The sequence below is a fragment of the Siniperca chuatsi genome, linkage group LG21 (genome assembly GCF_020085105.1).
Source record: "Siniperca chuatsi isolate FFG_IHB_CAS linkage group LG21, ASM2008510v1, whole genome shotgun sequence".
NCBI lineage: Eukaryota > Metazoa > Chordata > Actinopteri > Centrarchiformes > Sinipercidae > Siniperca > Siniperca chuatsi.
Window position 1 is genome coordinate 11,159,067 of NC_058062.1, and position 19,922 is coordinate 11,178,988.

Here is a 19,922-nt window from a genome sequence, read left to right on the forward strand (position 1 = left end):
TCTGATGACAATAAATCCGGGAAATATACAGTACGGGTGTTGTTATACTGTTGAATGCACACTAGAGTGCAGCACTGGATTACTATTATGAAGACAGAGGGGGTACTCTTACTGATTGGAATATGTTTATAAAAAAGACACATACACACCCATGCACACACACAGGCACACGCAAAAAAGCAGCAACCCCAGATTTCACCAGAAGTGAGGGCTCAGCTCCTCTTTCTCATCAGCAGGATGCACCTGCAGGCCTCCTGTCTTTATTTAGCTTCATGTAAATTAAAAGGTTTAGTGTTAGTTCTCAGTAAAACAGCATCTGACTGGAAACACACTGATGATTTAATTATTATCCTTGTTATTTTTTCCTTGTGTTGGTGTACATGTTTGCAGAGCCACAGCTTATATCATGTTACATACTTCTAACTTGTGAAAAACTTGTGAATCGGATAAAGATGATTTATAAACTTCTAATCAAGCAAGGAAATATAAAGATTCAAAGATTATACAAACTTGGATGCATGGCATGAATCCCAATCATCCAACTTGACAAAGTAACAATTCAATCGCAGTTAAACTGGAGGAAATCTTTTCAGATCCTGACTGTAACATTTTTAGAGGGGTCGGGCTAATCACCTAAACTGATAATAATGATGACAAAGACAATGTGACAAACCATGCAGATTCAACCAGAGCTCCTCCTCCTGTCAGTCACTCTCAGTTTCAGTGTTGTATTAAATTGCTCCTCCAGCACCTCCTCTCCTCATCCTCCAAAGCCTCTAATCTGTCAGCAGTAAACTCACTTTCCAAGTTACAAGGCCATTCTCAGCACACACTGACAGCATGCTGGGGACCCTCTGCACTCTCATCACTGCTCTAACATGTAAGGAGGCTGACTTACTGCAGCTTTCACCTCATGTTGGATTCATCAGTCTGTGTGTTTCTCTTGACTCCATGTCCTCTTGTTGTTTCCAGGTGTGAGTGGTGTGACGGTGCTGACACAGAAGCCTCCTGTTGTGACGGTGAGGAAAGGAGAGACAGCCACCATGGACTGTAACCTGGGGACTGTTACTAACAGCGCTGCTCGCTGGTATAAACAGATTCCAGGAGGAGTTCCTCTGTTTGTATTAAGTTTTTATCACAGCTCGAGCTCTCCAACCTATGGCTCTGGTTTCTCCTCTTCCAAGTTCACATCTACTCATCAGTCAACATCAGATTACCGTTTGATCATCAACAATGTGGAGGAGGGAGACTCAGCAGTCTATTACTGTAAAACATGGGACGGCTCTGCTAAGCAGTACGCATCACAGTGATTTACACTGTGACAAAAACCTCCAAGCTAAACACTTCTGCTTTTTGAGTCTCTGACACATCTGGACTGAGTGTGAAGCCATGAACCAAAGCTTTCTGTAACTTCCCTACAAATACAATGGAAAATATATAATTTCCTTCATCTTAATGGATTCTCACTATTTCTTGCAGAAGTTGTGAAAATAGTATAACTACATTAACCTTGTTTCATGAGACAGGCCCTGAAGCTGCTACACAACTGTTACAGAAACAAACAGTTAACAGGTGAACCTGACAACAGGTCACTTAGATACACAGCATTCTGATTTGTCTTTAATTATTCAGTCAGAGCAATTTGGATTAATAGGAAACATATTTGCATGGTGAGATGAACATTCAGAAGAATAAAATACTGAGATGAAAGGTAAACATTACAGCTTTTAGCTGCACATAATAACATGGTGAGAACTTTGTAACACAATTCTTAAGACCAAAGGCAATATATTTATCCTGGTGTATATGATTATTTAAAGATTTAAAAAGGTTAACAGATATCACCCTTGCAGTAGATTATACTCACAGAAAAAACATCAGCAGGCTTCTAAACACAATGGAAAGATACATTTTCATGAACAACAATCAGAGATCAGTTGGAAGTGTATAACAGTGTTTACTGAGTTTAACAATAGAGAAGGACTTTGGCAATTAGAGCCATCGACGTGATGCTTCATCATTAAGCACAGGCCCATGAAGAGAGGAGATAAGTAGAATCCCCCAGAGTGTAGATGCTCGTGGTGGAGTAAAGCCAACAGAAGATGAAGTCTCTCTGTTGAATCACCTGGATCATCCTGAGGAACAAGGTGGAGATGGGGAGGTGGTGGACTGCACAATCGTAGGTCTGACAGACAGATTGGCAGAAACACAGTGATATTTAAAGAACAGCATCCGAGGACTGATTGGCTCGAGGAACATGGGCAGAAAGCTCATTGGCCAGATATGGTGATGTCAGAATTGTGAATGAAAGGGATTTTGAATGCGTGGGAAAGTGGACATGAAATAGCAGATCGGAGCGAGAAATTAACAGGAATTACAACAGAAAGAAAAGTCAAAACGTCACTTAAAATATATGTATAAAATATATGAGCAGATCGGAGCGAGAAATTAACAGGAATTACAACAGAAAGAAAAGTCAAAACGTCACTTAAAATATATGTATAAAATATATGTATACATAAAGTGTAAAATAAAAGTTTTTTTTATAAGGAATTATTCACAGTGAAACCACATGATGTAGTTTAATTATAAATGGAAATGGTGTTGAGTGTTGAAACTCCTCCTCCACTTCTCCTCTCCTCAGCGTCTTTATAAGCTTCAGTCTCTCTTCTCCTCACACTCCAACCCTGCTCACCTCTCAGCTGGACAGTAAGGGACGTTTACACCACACACTGACATCATGCTGGGGACCCTCTGCACTCTCATCACTGCTCTAACATGTAAGGAGGCTGACTTACTGCAGCTTTCACCTCATGTTGGATTCATCAGTCTGTGTGTTTCTCTTGACTCCATGTCCTCTTGTTGTTTCCAGGTGTGAGTGGTGTGACTGTGCTGACACAGAAGCCTCCTGTTGTGACGGTGAGGAAAGGAGAGACAGCCACCATGGACTGTAACCTGGGGACTGTTACTGACAGCGCTGCTCGCTGGTATAAACAGATTCCAGGAGGAGTTCCTCTGTTTGTATTAAGGTTTTATCACAGCTCGAGCTCTCCAGGCTATGGCTCTGGTTTCTCCTCTCCCAAGTTCACATCTACTCATCAGTCAACATCAGATTACCGTTTGATCATCAAAAATGTGGAGGAGGGAGACTCAGCAGTCTATTACTGTAAAACATGGGACGACTCTGCTAAGCAAAACGTATCACAGTGATTTACACTGTGACAAAAACCTCGTCACTATACACTTCTGCTTTTTGAGTCTCTGACACATCAAATGTCGCTAAGAGTAAGTTCCAATCAGGGAGATTGACTATCTTCACACTTACTCCATTATTTGTTCTCCCTCACTCTGTCTGTTTCTGTTCCCACTTCCAACTCATCAGTTTTCTGAGGGCGTTTACTCTTTCAGTTAAACCAATAAGATGTTTCCACGACCTCCGTGAGCCACTCATCTCATTGCTGTCAAAGCTTAAAATCTGTTAATTTTTTTGCTGCTGTCAACTGTCGTTTAAGTGTCAGATTGATGCAACCCTCCTCTACCATATTCACCTCCGGTCTTCATCCCAACCAGTCCTCCCAGTTGGTCCTTCCAGTGAGTCCATCAGAAGTCCCACACCACATCTCCTCCATCCAGATCTTTAGCACTGGTCTTCTCCCCTTCACCACCACCAGTGTCTAGACTCCATCAGGGGAGTCTAGACACAGCCCACGGCATCACTACCCCCTTAAAATATGGCGCCACGACGGTGTCTAATCGCCAAACACTCTTCGATTTCTTCAACCTTCTTATTGTGCACTGCAATGTCAATAAATGAATTTCATTATTCTTTAAGCATCTCTGCAATTAAGTCTCTTCTGATTTGAGTTAAGGGTGCTTCTTTGCTTTACATTGGTAGCATTATTCTTTATTTTTTCTATGCTGTGTTGAGTGTTGAAACTCCTCCTCCTCCTCCACTTCTCCTCTCCTCAGCGTCTTTATAAGCTTCAGTCTCTCTTCTCCTCACACTCCAACCCTGCTCACCTCTCAGCTGGACAGTAAGGGACGTTTACACCACACACTGACAGCATGCTGGGGACCCTCTGCACTCTCATCACTGCTCTAACATGTAAGGAGGCTGACTTACTGCAGCTTTCACCTCATGGTGGATTTATCAGTCTGACATAAAACAGGCTTTAAATGTCACTGTGTTTTGCCACTTAACATTTTTAGTCATAGAAAGTTTACAGAAGCTGCTCTGAATTGTCAAAATGTGATGAATGTGTTTCAGACACACAGGTAGTGATGACTGTTACACTTCCAGATGAAGTAAATCTGATGGTAATCTAACTACAGTAATTATGTTTCATTAAGCAGACCCAGAGGTCGACTGCTTCACAGTGGTTCAAAAGACAAACAGTTAATGTGCAGCTAAAATACGACGGGCAATAAAAATACCACATTAACCCCCCTATTGGGTTGATTAGATTTTAATAGTATTAGTCAGAACAATTTGTATTAATAGCAAACATGTTTTCCTGCTGAGAGGAATATTTAAAAACACTGAGATGAGAAGTAAAAATTTACACTCTGCCTAGAATGTGGTTCGGACGTGTGGATCTTAAGTGATTTTAAGCTGGCTGCAACTCCACGTGGTTTACCTCCACTGCTGCTAGCTTAGCTAGGTTTGTTTTTAGCCCGGCGACTAGGCTAGCCGGTCGCTTTTACCAAGGATTTTAAGCTTGTAGCACTTTTATGGACTTTACTGTGGACTTTAAGCTTTGAAGCACTCTCACGGACTAAATGATAGCCTGATGGCTGAGTGTGGATCTTGTCACCTTACCGTCTCAAAGCTGAGGAAAAGTATCGCCTATCTGGAAGCCGAGCTCAGAGAAAAGCTCGTCCTGGAGTTCTCCACCGTCGCCTCGGCCCAGGCAAAACACCTGGCAGTCCTCAGCTCCTCTGGCTGCGGCAACCGGACTACGACCATCCCTTCTCACTCCCCTGACTGCTCCACTCCAGCACTGGACAATGATCCCACTCTTCCGTGGCTCGGCTCCATCATCACTGGCGCCCCGAGCATGAAGCCGTTTCAGCTAAGTCTGAAGATCCGTGGCTCCTCATGGGTGCAAAGCCTAAAGCCATGGCCATTTCTACTCCGTGCCGAGCCCCAGTGGATGTCACTCGCCGGCGGGGGAGGTGAGAAGGCTCCGTGAGTTTGACTCCACGCCAACCAGAGCTCTGGACTGTAGCCTGTAAGGACAGACATGGTGCAAAGCGCCCGCCTCCTCCTCCTTCACATCGGGACCTGCCGCTGGCCAACAGGTTTGACATCCTGGACACGCAGGACTTTCCTCCACTGGAGGGATGCTCCTTCTTCCAGCGGGCAAGTCTTCCTCCTCCTCTCGCCGCAAGGTACTGAAAGAGGCCGTGATCAGGAGAAGCTCTCATTCGTCCTGAGACGGCAGAGAAGTCCTCTGCTAAGGAGGACACCGCAGCAGTCCCCGGCCACGACTATCCCAGGGACGGCTGATGGAACTCGGCGGTCTCCACGATCACCGACTCCGCCTCCTCTCATCCCCCCAACTACGCTGATCATTGGAGACTCCACAGTGAGGAATATCCGCTTCGCTAATGCGGTCACAAGCTGCTTTCCCGGAGCTACGACCCCCGACATCCTCGAAAAAATCCCCGGACTTCTGGCTGCACTCCCGACCACTATCACGAAAATCATAGTCCATGTCGGCACCGACGACACCGCCTGTCAGCAATCGGAGCTGACGAAAGCAGACTTCATCCACCTCTTTGACCTGCTCAACAGCACCGCAAAGCGTGCTTTCATTTCAGGTCCAATTCCTACACTGGGTCGGGGTATTGGCCGTTTTAGCAGGATCCTCAGCCTTCATACCTGGCTCCAGTCTGTCTGCAGCACCCATGACGTTGGTTTTATTCACAACTTTAACTTATTCTGGGATCGTTCTTCCTTGTTTGCAGGAGATGGTCTTCACCCAAACAAGTCAGGTAAAGCTAAAGATCTGGGCCAGAACCCTACCTCCAGTCTCAACCTCAAATCTGAAGCAGCACAGACTTTTTTTAAGATGTCTCTTCTCAATGTAAGATCCCTCTCTAACAAAACGTTTATTTTAAATGATTTTATCTCTTCTACTGATTTAGATTTTATGTTCTTAACTGAATCCTGGTTACGTCCTGGTGATCACAGTCAGCTGGCTGAATTGTGCCCTCCTGATTATGACTGCTTTAGCCACCCTAGGCTTTGTGGAGGTGGGGGCCTTGTTACTGTCTATAGGAAGCATTTAAAGTGTAACCTCATAGCTTGCAATGATTTTTCCTCCTTTGAAGTGCTCATGTTTAAACTTGATGGCCCCCCGGTCATATTTGCTATTATTTATCGCCCCCCTAAACCAGCTGGCTCCTTCTTGTTGGAACTCCCTGAGTTTTTATCCAGTCTTGTGTTAAATTATGATAGAATTCTTCTTTGTGGTGATTTAAATATTCATGCTGATGACTCTTCTAATGCCCTTGCTGCTGATTTTTTAAATATCACTAACTCTTTTAACTTTCAACAACATGTGTCTGGCCAAACTCATTCCCGTGGCCACACCTTGGACGTAGTCTTTAGTCTGGGTGTGAAAACCCCATCTGTGGAAACCAGGGACATTTTTGTATCTGATCACCTATGCATTGTTTTTAACTGTGAATTACAGGCTGCTAGTACTGTCTTATCCCGCTCTAAGTACACACGTGTCCTTAATGAGCATAGTGCCTTAAAATTCTGTACACTGTTCAATTCTCCTGGCAGTGTGTTTCCCGATTCCTCCAACACCAACGATTTGGTTGATTATTTCAACTACCTGTGTTCTTCAACCTTAGATCTCATAGCTCCTCTAAAAAATAGACCAAACTCAAAGACTAGAAAACAGCCATGATTAAATGACAGTATTCAAAGCTGTAAAAAGAAATGCAGAAGAGCAGAACGCAGATGGAAGAAATCAGGTCTCCAGGTCCACTTTGTGGCCATGAAAGAGTTATTACGCCTTTATAATAGGATGGTGAAGGATGCAAGAACATGCCATTTCTCTGCACTTATTTCTGCCCATCAGCACAACCCCAGATTCCTGTTTAAGACTGTGGATCAGTTAGTTAACCCTGCCTCTCCTTGTGCCCCTGCTGAGTGTGATGCTGATTGTGAAAAGTTTCTTTTGCACTTTGCTGGAAAGGTGGAGTTAATAAGATCTGATATCACCCCCAATCCTGCCTCTTTAGATATGGATCACCCGCTCAGGGATTCTTTGAGCAATTTTTCTGCTGTTACTCTGCCTGAACTCTCAGACATCATGTCTCTTATGAGAGTGTCCTCCAGCCCTCTGGACAAAATCCCAACTAGGTTTCTATTGGAAGTTATGGATTGTATTGCACCCCTTTTACAAATTATTTTTAACAGCTCGCTGTCTACTGGCTGTGTCCCCGATTTCTTTAAAACAGCTTGTGTCCAGCCAGTCCTAAAAAAACCTGGGCTTGATCCCACCCTCCTGGATAACTTCTGCCCAATATCCAAATAGCCTTTTATTTGAAGATTCTCGAAAAACTCGTATCTAAGCAGCTTCTTGCTGCTGTGGAAAACAATAATACTTTTGAAAAGTTCCAATCTGGCTTTCGTCAACACCACAGCACTGAGACAGCCCTTCTCAAAGTCACTAATGACCTTTTAATGAATGCAGACGCAGGCATGTGTTCAATTCTTGTGCTGTTGTGCTGCCTTTGATACAATTGATCATGGCATTCTTTTAGATAGACTGAGGCATATCTGGCACTGCACTAGACTGGTTCTCATCTTATCTGTCCAATAGGAAATTCTGTGTCAGCATTAATAACTTCATGTCATCCTTTTTCCCATATTAAGTACGGTGTGCCTCAAGGTTCAATTCTGGGACCAATACTTCATGCTTCCTTGGGTGATGTAATCTACAGACATGGTATTTCTTTCCGTTGTTATGCGGATGACACACAGTTGTACCTCCCTGTCAAGCCCACTGACCTTAGTACGCTGAGTTCTCTGCAGGACTGCCTGTCTGACATAAAAATTGGATGTCGATAAATTTTCTTCAGCTCAACTCAAATAAAACTGAAATCCTTGTTATTGGGCCCCAACACATCACTAAACAAATACTGCCATCTACTGGTAACCTGTCACAACATATCAAGCCTGTTGCAAGAAATCTTGGTATCCTGTTTGATAACAATTTATCAATTTAGCAACATATCACTAAACTTGTCCAATCATGTTTTTATCACCTCAGAAACATTGCAAAAATCTGATCTATTCTAAATCTTAGTGATGCAGAAACTGTTGTACATGCTTTTATCTCCTCATGCCTTGATTATTGTAACAGCCTGTTCACTTGTCTTAATCAAAAAACTTTTACATGACTGCAGACTGTACAGAACTTTGCTGCTCGGCTGTTAACCAGGACCAAGAAGTACAACCACATAACGCCTGTTTTAGCCTCTTTACATTGGCTCCCTATTTGTTTTAGGATTGATTTTAAGATCTTATTGATCACTTTTAAGGCTCTTTATGGCCTGGCTCCAGACTATATTTTAGACCTTGTAATCCCTTATGAACCTTCACCTAGTTTGAGATCTTTGGGCAGGGGTCTCCTGTCTGTTCCTGAGTCCAGGTTGAAAACTAAGGGGGACAGAGCTTTTGCTATCAGGGCCCCGAGGCTCTGGAACAACCTGCCCGAGGAAATTAGGTAGCAAATTAGATATCCTGATTTTACCTGAACTGGTTGTTTATTTTACTGTTTATTTTATTGCATTTATGTATTTTATTTCTTTATATTTCGTCATTCACTGTGGTATTTTATTTCTCTTGTTGTGAAGCACTTTGTACGCGTTTTGATAAGTGCTCTATAAATAAAGTTTTATTAATATTATTATTATTATTATTATTATTATTTACCTAGATAATATACAACTTAGTGAGAACTTTATAACACAAACTTGAAAACCAATGACATTATATTTATCCTGTGGTCTGTATGTCAACCAGTTTGGATTATTAGGAAAAATGTTTGTTTGGTGGGAAGAAAATTCAGACGTGTGAAGATACAGAGATTAGAGCTTAATGGTTTTTCCTCCACACCTTCTAATTATAGAACAACAATTAAAGATGAAAATGAACTGATGTATTGATGATGTGATTTATTGGAGTATTTGAAGATGGACTGAAATGGAGATTTAATCAGGAAATCAGTCTGACTTTTACACCACACACTGACATCATGCTGGGGACCCTCTGCACTCTCATCACTGCTCTAACATGTAAGATATTCTTCTCTTTCCTTTTACATGTTCACACAGAAACCTTTCACTCATGTATTTTTCTGTGTATGCTGACAGATGTTGATGCAGTGAAAGTGCTGACCCAGACGCCTGCTGTCCACACAGTTTCTACAGGACAAGAGGTTGTTCTCAGCTGCAACATTGAGAGAGATGATGGAAATTATGTCAGCTGGTATAAACAGGTTCCTGGTGAAGCTCCTCTGTATGTTCGGAGATTTTACCATAGTCACAGTTCACCCAGCTTTGCAACAGGATTCTCCTCAGACCGATTCAACTCTAAATCCTCATCGAACATAGATTACCAGTTCATCATTAAGCGGTCAGAGGCAGGAGACTCTGCTGTCTATTACTGTCAAGCATGGGACGACTCTGCTTCTGCAGCTGTATCACAGTGATTCACACTGACAAAAACCTGAATGAGAGACTCACTACAGCTTTCGTGAATTCTGAACAAAATTACATAACTAAAATCAGTAAACCTGGAACAAAACAAGGAATACTCAGCCAAGTCATCTAATGAGATAAAAGAGGTTGAAAAATTCTCATCCACGCATTTGACCAAATGTTACTGGATTGGCTGAATGTCACTCTTATTAAGAAAACATTTTGAACACCATCACTCTGAAGTTACTGATGATATCTGGACTTTCAACACCAAAACCATGAAAACAAAAGGAGCAACAGAAGATTCAGAATCAGTCCTTAAGTCCAGCAGTGTTTTGGAATATAAGCAGACTGATGAAGGGACCGAGATGTTGACAGTGAAAGTTGGTCTCAACAGGATGTTTCAGTTCCACTCCCCTCATCAGTGAGAGTCAGGAGGTTTTTGTACAGCCGTGTGTAAAAACTGAATCACTGTGGTATTCGGACAAGGAACCAAGCTGATTGTGACAAGTAAGTACTTTTTAACTGATCACAGAACAAGACAGATTTTCTGTTTCTGATTCAAATTAAGAGAAAATAATCAACTTACTGTACATGATGCTAATTATTTAAAATATTTAACATGTTTTACAAATTTTTCTACTAATATATTCTACAAATAATCTAGTCTTTTGATGGCTGAGGACTTTTTTAACAGTTGGGCAACATTTACAAGATTGTATTTATGACTGTGCTTGTACATTGTAAAACCCTATGTTACATAATCTTTCAAGAGTATTTTACATTGTGATGTCAATACTAAATTACTGTGCTTTTAATGTTCATTTACAAGTCTTTCAAATTTTAAGGATATGTTTGAAGTGACCTGAATATCACTGTGGCTGTTGGAAATTAAATGTTGTTTTTTCTTTGGTGGTTGGATAGACATCACCAAAGCAAAGTGACCACAGATACATTGTAATTTTGTCAGAGTGAAATTATCATATTAGAATTCTAATACCATTTTGTAAGACGTGGAGGGAGACTTTGGGAATTTGTTTCCAACATAACAAATTATACAGAATCAATAATTTTGTGATTGTTAGATTTTGTTTTAAAGAGGAACTCTGCTTATGTATTAGGTAATGATTTCTAGATGTTTCACCAATTTAAAACACTTGACTCAAGCGTGATTGTTATAATGTCAACAGAGCTAATGAATTAATCTGTTAAAGTCATGCTTTGTGTTAATAACTTAATTTAATGATTTGATGAATGTCCTCTGTGTATTTTCAGGCTCCAGCCTCCCTCCTCCTGTCCTGACTGTCTTCCCTCCGTCCAGTGCTGAGCTCCAGTCCAACAAAGCCTCTCTGGTCTGTCTGTCCAGTCAGTCTGTGCCTTTTGCAGATGTGAGCTGGTTGGCTGGTAGGAGTCCAGTGAGCAGTGGGATCTCTACCAGCACCGCTGTTCAGCAACCAGACCAGACTTTCCAAATCAGCAGCTATCTGGCCATCCAGACGTCAGACTGGAACAAGGATAAGGTCTACACATGTAAAGTGTCTATGGGCTCCCAGACTTCAGAGAAAAACATCAACAAGTCAGACTGTCCCACTGAATAATAGTAGAGGAGCAGAATGACCATTTCAAATCTGCTTCCTTACTGTTTGTGCTGTTTGCTCATTACGAGGTTTACATGTTAGAAAAGATGTGTCTGCATGCTTGTAATAAATGTTGTGACAGTTAGGTGGAGGTGTTGTATCAGCTTTGCAATTGCTGCATTTTTCAAGAATCATTCAATAAAAAAATTAAAAACTGTGAATAAAAAGTGTCTGTATTTATTTGTACTCATGAAAGCATCATTTAAAACGATAATGTTCTACACAATTTTGTAACCTTCATTAGATTTTATTTTTCTCCTGATGTTCATCTCACTGTTAATTACAGTTAAGGGCACAGAGATGACAGATATATTTCTGTTGAATTCTTACTTGAATATGTATATTTAAATTCATAAAACTACATTATTAGGTGTTAGTTTGCAGTCAAATCACATCAGAGAGATTAATATTTCTTTGCCTGGTTTCAGTTGCTTGCAGACGTTAAGACGTTAGAAAAATCAGATAAAATGAGCAAATGAAACTGAGCTTTCATCCTCCGTCAGTGAAGCGTCACCTCTGTACTCCTCCCTCTCTTCCTTCCCAGGATGCACCTGCAGGCCTCCTCTCCTTATTTATAGCTCCATGTAAATGAAGAGGTCAAGTGTCAACTCTCTGTACAATCAGAGGGAACTGTCTCTGACTGGAAACACACTGATGGTTTAATTACTGTCATTTGGTCAGTCACAGTTTCCCTAATGTGAATTATGTTCATGTGTGCAGAGCCAAAGCTTATATCCTGCAGTAGATGTTTCTTGTTAAAATATGAAAAAGTTGTATATCAGATATGAAGATGAATTTTCTCCAACTAAAGCAAGCAAATATAACAATTCAAAAACACAACTGGATCGGTGAATCCTATTTATCTATGACAATAAAACTGCAGGAAGTCTTTCTCTGATCATGACGTTGTAATATTTGGGGGTCAGCAGGGAGACATTGCCTACATTGACAATAATGGAGACAGAAAAGACTTTTCCCTTTACAGAAGATAAGAGACCAACAAATGCAAACCATGCAGATTCAACCAGAGCTCCTCCTCCTGTCAGTCACTCTCAGTTTCAGTGTTGTATTAAATTGCTCCTCCAGCACCTCCTCTCCTCATCCTCCAAAGCCTCTAATCTGTCAGCAGTAAGCTCACTTTCCAAGTTACAAGGCCATTCTCAGCACACACTGACAGCATGCTGGGGACCCTCTGCACTCTCATCACTGCTCTAACATGTAAGGAGGCTGACTTACTGCAGCTTTCACCTCAGGTTGGATTCATCAGTCTGTGTGTTTCTCTTGACTCCATGTCCTCTTGTTGTTTCCAGGTGTGAGTGGTGTGACGGTGCTGACACAGAAGCCTCCTGTTGTGACGGTGAGGAAAGGAGAGACAGCCACCATGGACTGTAACCTGGGGACTGTTACTAACAGCGCTGCTCGCTGGTATAAACAGATTCCAGGAGGAGTTCCTCAGTTTGTATTAAGGTTTTATCACAGCTCGAGCTCTCCAACCTATGGCTCTGGTTTCTCCTCTCCCAAGTTCACATCTACTCATCAGTCAACATCAGATTACCGTTTGATCATCAACAATGTGGAGGAGGGAGACTCAGCAGTCTATTACTGTCAAACATGGGACAGCTCTGCTAAAGAGGAGGTATCACAGTGATTTACACTGTGACAAAAACCTCGTCACTACATGCTTCTGCTTTTTGAGGCTCTGATACATTATGCTGTGAGAAAAATTCCTAGCAAGGAATTTCTCTGACATCTCTAAATGTGCATGTAAAGAATTTAATTAATGATGTCTTACAGTTTTTTTTTGCTCAAGCCTGCTCAACATATATTATTTCTATATTGTGGAAGTTGTGATTTTTAATTTCAGTTGTGGTAAATGTGTTTGTTTGTTTTTTGGTTATTAGTAAAGTTACCCAACAGTATACTCAAATAAATTTTAAAAAATGAAATACATAATATCTCCTAGTATTGATAAAAAAAGACTATGTATAGAAAATAACAACAGAGTGAAAATATTGAATTTCTCTTTAAGAGGGATTTAATAAAGTATGTCATCTTCTTCTTCTTCTTCTTCTTCTTCTTCTTCTTCTATGCCCTGCTCATCAATAAACATTGTTTATTGTGTGTATTTAATATGAGAAAATTAGTATATCTTGATCTTAAAACCCAAACCACATATTCATTTGTATGATTAGTTTTAAAGAGAAAATATGCCTGATAACACTCCTCCATGTATGCAAGCAAAATATGCAGACTTTCAAATATAAAATTAAGATTTATGGTCATAAACAAAATAAATTACGAAACATGAGATTATATGAAATGATCTCAGGACATGACATTAAACCACGTACAGAATGTTTTTCATTCACTATTGAAAACAGTGTTGAGTGATGAAACTCCTCCTCCTCCACTTCTCCTCTCCTCAGCGTCTTTATAAGCTTCAGTCTCTCTTCTCCTCACACTCCAACCCTGCTCACCTCTCAGCTGGACAGTAAGGGACGTTTACACCACACACTGACATCATGCTGGGGACCCTCTGCACTCTCATCACTGCTCTAACATGTAAGGAGGCTGACTTACTGCAGCATTCACCTCAGGTTGAATTCATCAGTCTGTGTGTTTCTCTTGACTCCATGTCCTCTTGTTGTTTCCAGGTGTGAGTGGTGTGACTGTGCTGACACAGAAGCCTCCTGTTGTGACGGTGAGGAAAGGAGAGACAGCCACCATGGACTGTAACCTGGGGACTGTTACTAATGATGCTGCTCGCTGGTATAAACAGATTCCAGGAGGAGTTCCTCAGTTTGTATTAAGTTTTTATCACAGCTGGAGCTCTCCAACCTATGGCTCTGGTTTCTCCTCTCCCAAGTTCACATCTACTCATCAGTCAACATCAGATTACCGTTTGATCATCAACAATGTGGAGGAGGGAGACTCAGCAGTCTATTACTGTAAAACATGGGACCACTCTGCTAAGCAGTACGCATCACAGTGATTTACACTGTGACAAAAACCTCCAAGCTAAACACTTCTGCTTTTGAGTCTCTGACACATCTGGACTGAGTGTGAAGCCATGAACCAAAGCTTTCTGTAACTTCCTACAAATACAATGGAAAATATATAATTTCCTTCATCTTAATGGATTCTCACTATTTCTTGCAGAAGTTGCGAAAATAATATAACTACATTAACCTTGTTTCATGAGACAGGCCCTGAAGCTGCTACACAACTGTTACAGAAACAAACAGTTAACAGGTGAACCTGACAACAGGTCACTTAGATACACAGCATTCTGATTTGTCTTTAATTATTCAGTCAGAGCAATTTGGATTAATAGGAAACACATTTGCTTGGTGAGATGAACATTCAGAAGAATAAAATACTGAGATGAAAGGTAAACATTACAGCTTTTAACTGCACATAATAACATGGTGAGAACTTTGTAACACAATTCTTAAGACCAAAGGCAATATATTTATCCTGGTGTATATGATTATTTAAAGATTTAAAAGGTTAACAGATATCACCCTTGCAGTAGATTATACTCACAGAAAAAACATCAGCAGGCTTCTAAACACAATGGAAAGATACATTTTCATGAACAACAATCAGAGATCAGTTGGAAGTGTATAACAGTGTTTACTGAGTTTAACAATAGAGAAGGACTTTGGCAATTAGAGCCATCGACGTGATGCTTCATCATTAAGCACAGGCCCATGAAGAGAGGAGATAAGTAGAATCCCCCAGAGTGTAGATGCTCGTGGTGGAGTAAAGCCAACAGAAGATGAAGTCTCTCTGTTGAATCACCTGGATCATCCTGAAGAACAAGGTGGAGATGGGGAGGTGGTGGACTGCACAATCTTAGGTCTGACAGACAGATTGGCAGAAACACAGTGATATTTAAAGAACAGCATCCGAGGACTGATTGGCTCGAGGAACATGGGCAGAAAGCTCATTGGCCAGATATGGTGATGTCAGAATTGTGAATGAAAGGTATTTTGAATGCGTGGGAAAGTGGAAATTAAATAGCAGTGAGAAAATTGGAGCGAGAAATTAACAGGAATTACAACAGAAAGAAAAGTGAGAAGGAAAAGATCTTCCTTGTTAAACTTCTGTCCAAACGTCACTTAAAATATATGTATATATAATTATGTCTTTTTTGATGAGGAATTATTCACAGTGAAACCACATGATGTAGTTTATTTATGAATGGAAACGGTGTTGAGTGTTGAAACTCCTCCTCCTCCACTTCTCCTCTCCTCAGCGTCTTTATAAGCTTCAGTCTCTCTTCTCCTCACACTCCAACCCTGCTCACCTCTCAGCTGGACAGTAAGGGACGTTTACACCACACACTGACATCATGCTGGGGACCCTCTGCACTCTCATCACTGCTCTAACATGTAAGATTGTCTTCTCTTTCCTTTTACATGTTCACACAGAAACCTTTCACTCATGTATTTTTCTGTGTATGTTGACAGATGTTGATGCAGTGAAAGTGCTGACCCAGACGCCTGCTGTCCACACAGTTTCTACAGGACAAGAGGTTGTTCTCAGCTGCAACATTGAGAGACCTGAAAATTATTATGTCTGCTGGTTTAAACAGGTTCCTGGTGAAGCTCCTCAGTATGTTCTCAAATTTTACCATGAGCACAGTTCACCCAGCTTTGGAACAGGATTCTCCTCAGACCGATTCAACTCTAAATCCTCATCGAACATAGATTACCAGTTCATCATTAAGCGGTCAGAGGCAGGAGACTCTGCTGTCTATTACTGTCAAGCATGGGACAACTCTGCTAAGGAGTACGCATCACAGTGATTTACACTGTGACAAAAACCTCCTCACTAACTACTTCTGCTTTTTGAGTCTCTGACACATCAACTAATGCTCTCTGTAACATACATGGAACTTTAAAAACGACTACAAACCAGTGTCCTCAGCCTATTTTGAAAGATCAATTTCATATAAGTTTACTCACTAATCTCTATCATGGAGAAGTAATTAAACTAAATGTTTGTTGTTTTCTACTTTGTGTTCTTTTCATTTGCACTGCACTGTGAAAAAACACCAATGAGTGATAAACAAAGATAAACATAAAGATTCATTCCTTACATTGGGGACAAATATGTTAATATATGGAGGTAAATTGTGGTAAATATCCGTAACGATCAGTAAGTGGACCTGGAGTGTAGAATATTATATGAAAAGAGATGAGTCCAAAAACACTCCAGTTAATTTTGTACTTTAAAATCATCAGCGAGTAAATCCACAGAATCACAAAGGTGCTGAAAATTCACTATGCTGTCTTTGTGAGTAGAGAATTTAGAGAACTGTAGGCTAACAAAATGCAACAGAGACAAACATTTGTGTTTCTCACTATCAGACAAACACCTTCTCGGCAGGGCAAATGATACGCTGCCGTCTGCCCTTGTCCTTGGCAGTGGCAGCAGAGTACCAGATGGTGATGGAGGAGGTGAGGATGGACTGGCAGAGTAGAAGTGCGCCATCACTGACTTTGGCAGGTTGAACTTCCTCAGCTGCCGCAGGAAGTACATTCTCTGCTGGGCTTTCTTGGTGAGGGAGCTGATGAGACTGCACTCTTCTGGACAGAGACTTCAGACGTTGTACCTGGAATCTGCTGGAGCCACTCTCCCAGTTTGGGGGTCACGGCCCCCAGTGCTGTGATTACCACTGGCACCACTGTTGCTTTTACTCTCCACATCGTTTCTAGCTCCTCTTTAAGCCCTTGGTGTTTTTCAAGCTTCTCGTGTTCCTTCTTCTTGATGTTGCTGTCGCTGTCGCTTGGGATTGCCACATCTATCACCACTGCCTTCTTCTGCTGTTTGTTGATCAACACACTGTCTGGTTGGTTAGCCATCACCAGTTTGTCAGTCTGGATCTGGAAGTCCCACAGGATCTTAGCTCGGTCATTCTCAACTACCTTAGGAGGTGTCTTCCATTTTGACCTTGGGACTTCTAGCCCATACTCATGGCAGATGTTCCTGTACACTATGCCAGCCACTTGGTTATGGCGTTCCATGTGCGCTGTTCCTGCCTGCATCTTATACCCTGCTGTTACATGCTGAACTGTCTCAGGGGCATCTCTGCACCGTTTGCACCTGGGGTCCTGTCTGGTGTGGTAGACCCAAGCCTCTATTGATCTTGTACTGAGTGCCTGTTAGGGCAAGATTAGATTCGGTGCTGTCCTTTGGTGAAGCCTTTTGTTCTCTGTCGGTGGTACATGCCATGCAGGGGCTTGTCTCTCTATGATGGTTCATCCTCCTCCTCATTCTCGGGTTTCTGCTGCCTGAGGTATTCACTTAGCCGTTCATCACTGGGGGACGTCTTCCTGATGTACTCCTGGATCTTTGTTGTTTCGTCCTGGACAGTGGTTCTGACGCTCACTAGTCCTCGGCCTCCCTTGTTCCGCTTAGTGTACAGTCTCAGGGTGCTGGATTTGGGTTGAAACCCTCCATGCCTTGTGAGGAGCTTCCTTGTGTTGATATCAGTGGCTTCTATCTCCTAGTTTTGGTATCTGATGTCTGGCAGGGCGTGTGTGTTGATGGCTCGGATCTTGTTCTTCCCATTCAGCTGACGTTTCAGGACCTGCCTGACTCTGTGTAGGTATTTGGCTGTGGCTGACGTCCTTGCTGCCTCCTCATGGTTTCCGTTTGCCTGCGGGATCCCAAGGTATATGTGGCTGTCCTGATATTTCCTTTACATATACATACACACACACTATATATATATATATATATATATATATATATATATATATATATATATATATTTATATATATATATATATATATATATATATATATATATATATATATATATATATATATATATATATATATATATTTATATATATATAACAAGTTTAATATAAAATTACTCTTATACAATCCCAGCGGTCCCAAGTTTTCCTGCATTGTCTGACTGATGCTCTTTTGAAGGAGAATATTTTCATCATCAACATTAGACGGAAGTTACTGATGATATCTGGACTTTTAACACCTAAACCATGAAAACAAAAGGAGCAACAGAAGATTCAGAATCAGTCCTTAAGTCCAGCAGTGTTTTGGAATATAAGCAGTCTGATGAAGGGACCGAGATGTTGACAGTGAAAGTTGGTCTCAACAGGATGTTTCAGTTCCACTCCCCTCATCAGTGAGAGTCAGGAGGTTTTTGTACAGCCGTGTGTACAAACTGAATCACTGTGGTATTCGGACAAGGCACCAAGCTGATTGTGACAAGTAAGTACTTTTTAACTGATCATAGAACAAGATAGATTTTCAGTTTCTACTCAAATTGACCAGAAAACCTCAATTTATGTGATACTTCTTCATTGAACTTGTTGAATGTTTAAAACATTATTAAAATAGATGTTTTTGTACATCAGCTTTGATACCAGGCTGTGTCTTTGAAGGGAAGGTCTGCAAATGATGACAATATGTGAAATGTTTTCTGCAAATGCTCCATAGTTATTTGATAGTTGAGGCATTTTTATTAGACAGGCAACATCAACAACATTTTCTTCACAACTGAGTTGTTTTAACTCTGCAAAGCCATTCTAGCTATAGATTCTCTGTCAAGAGGAATTTAAATTACAATATCACTACTGAATTGCTGTGTTTGTGTATTTTAATTTACCAATCTTCTAAAGTTTAAGGATAATTCTGAATTCATCATGATTATATATTGGCTGAATTTTCTTTTCTTTGGTGGTTAGATAGAAATCACAGAGGCAAAGTGACTACTGATCTACTGTAATTTCTCAAAGTGACTGAAATAAATATATTAGATCTCAAATACCATGTTGTAAAACACAGAAGGTGTTTTAATCATCTGAAGTTCGTGACTTCGAGAGGTTTACCCAGATTGTTTTACCAAATGTTTTACTTCAGCGTATTTATTGTATTGTCAAAATAACACATTAACACACTGTCCAACCCCGGTACTGTCATGCTTTGTATTAATGATTTGACTCCTAGTTATTTGATGAATGTCCTCTGTGAATTTTCAGGCTGCAGCCTCCCTCCTCCTGTCCTGACTGTCTTCCCTCCGTCCAGTGCTGAGCTCCAGTCCAACAAAGCCTCTCTGGTCTGTCTGTCCATTTTGCCCAGTGAGTCAAAGGGTTTTGCTGATGTGAGCTGGTTGGCTGGTAGGAGTCCAGTGAGCAGTGGGATCTCTACCAGCACCGCTGTTCAGCAACCAGACCAGACTTTCCAAATCAGCAGCTATCTGGCCATCCAGACGTCAGACTGGAACAGGGATAAGGTCTACACATGTAAAGTGTCTATGGGCTCCCAGACTTCAGAGAAAAACATCAACAAGTCAGACTGTCCCACTGAAGAATAGTAGAGGAGCAGAATGACCATTTCAAATCTGCTTCCTTACTGTTTGTTGTTTGCTCATTACGAGGTTTACGTGTTAGAAAAGATGTGTCTGCATGCTTGTAATAAATGTTGTGACAGTTAGGTGGAGGTGTTGTATCAGCTTTGCAATTGCTGCATTTTTCAAGAATCATTCAATAAAAAATTAAAAACTGTGAATAAAAA

The 19,922-nt window shown here is 41.1% G+C and overlaps 2 protein-coding genes across 8 annotated transcripts; both read left to right on the forward strand.

Moving 5' to 3' along the window:
• The first annotated feature begins 709 nt into the window (after window positions 1-709).
• LOC122869199 (immunoglobulin lambda-1 light chain-like) lies at window positions 710-11,524 on the forward strand. Of its 2 annotated transcripts, none has more exons than XM_044181947.1 (4): window positions 710-880; window positions 973-1,300; window positions 10,205-10,236; window positions 11,002-11,524. In XM_044181947.1, the coding sequence occupies exons 1-4, from the start codon at window positions 841-843 to the stop codon at window positions 11,322-11,324; spliced, it is 723 nt and encodes a 240-aa protein (XP_044037882.1). In that variant the 5' UTR covers window positions 710-840; the 3' UTR covers window positions 11,325-11,524. The 2 variants fall into 2 exon arrangements, with proteins under 2 accessions (XP_044037882.1, XP_044037883.1); XM_044181948.1 differs by lacking the exons at window positions 710-880; window positions 973-1,300 and adding exons at window positions 2,590-2,780; window positions 2,873-3,198 and having other exon boundaries at window positions 10,203-10,236.
• On the forward strand, window positions 3,983-19,922 carry LOC122869198 (immunoglobulin lambda-1 light chain-like). 6 transcript variants are annotated; one of them, XM_044181944.1, is made up of 5 exons: window positions 13,445-13,925; window positions 14,018-14,336; window positions 15,083-15,088; window positions 18,583-18,617; window positions 19,388-19,916. In XM_044181944.1, the coding sequence occupies exons 1-5, from the start codon at window positions 13,886-13,888 to the stop codon at window positions 19,720-19,722; spliced, it is 735 nt and encodes a 244-aa protein (XP_044037879.1). In that variant the 5' UTR covers window positions 13,445-13,885; the 3' UTR covers window positions 19,723-19,916. The 6 variants fall into 6 exon arrangements, with proteins under 6 accessions (XP_044037880.1, XP_044037881.1, XP_044037876.1 ...); XM_044181945.1 differs by lacking the exons at window positions 13,445-13,925; window positions 14,018-14,336; window positions 15,083-15,088 and adding exons at window positions 3,983-4,105; window positions 12,674-12,999 and having other exon boundaries at window positions 18,584-18,617; XM_044181946.1 differs by lacking the exons at window positions 13,445-13,925; window positions 14,018-14,336; window positions 15,083-15,088 and adding exons at window positions 9,260-9,321; window positions 12,674-12,999 and having other exon boundaries at window positions 18,584-18,617.

Coding starts and splice junctions, on each gene's coding strand:
- LOC122869199 (XM_044181947.1), top strand. CDS start 841: ATGCTGGGGACCCTCTGCACTCTCATCACTGCTCTAACAT. Junction 881..972: donor TCTCATCACTGCTCTAACAT/GTAAGGAGGCTG, acceptor TGTTGTTTCCAG/GTGTGAGTGGTGTGACGGTG. Junction 1,301..10,204: donor GGCTCTGCTAAGCAGTACGC/ATCACAGTGATT, acceptor AATCACTGTGGT/ATTCGGACAAGGAACCAAGC.
- LOC122869198 (XM_044181945.1), top strand. CDS start 4,066: ATGCTGGGGACCCTCTGCACTCTCATCACTGCTCTAACAT. Junction 13,000..18,583: donor ACAGCTCTGCTAAAGAGGAG/GTATCACAGTGA, acceptor TGAATCACTGTG/GTATTCGGACAAGGCACCAA. Junction 18,618..19,387: donor CACCAAGCTGATTGTGACAA/GTAAGTACTTTT, acceptor GTGAATTTTCAG/GCTGCAGCCTCCCTCCTCCT.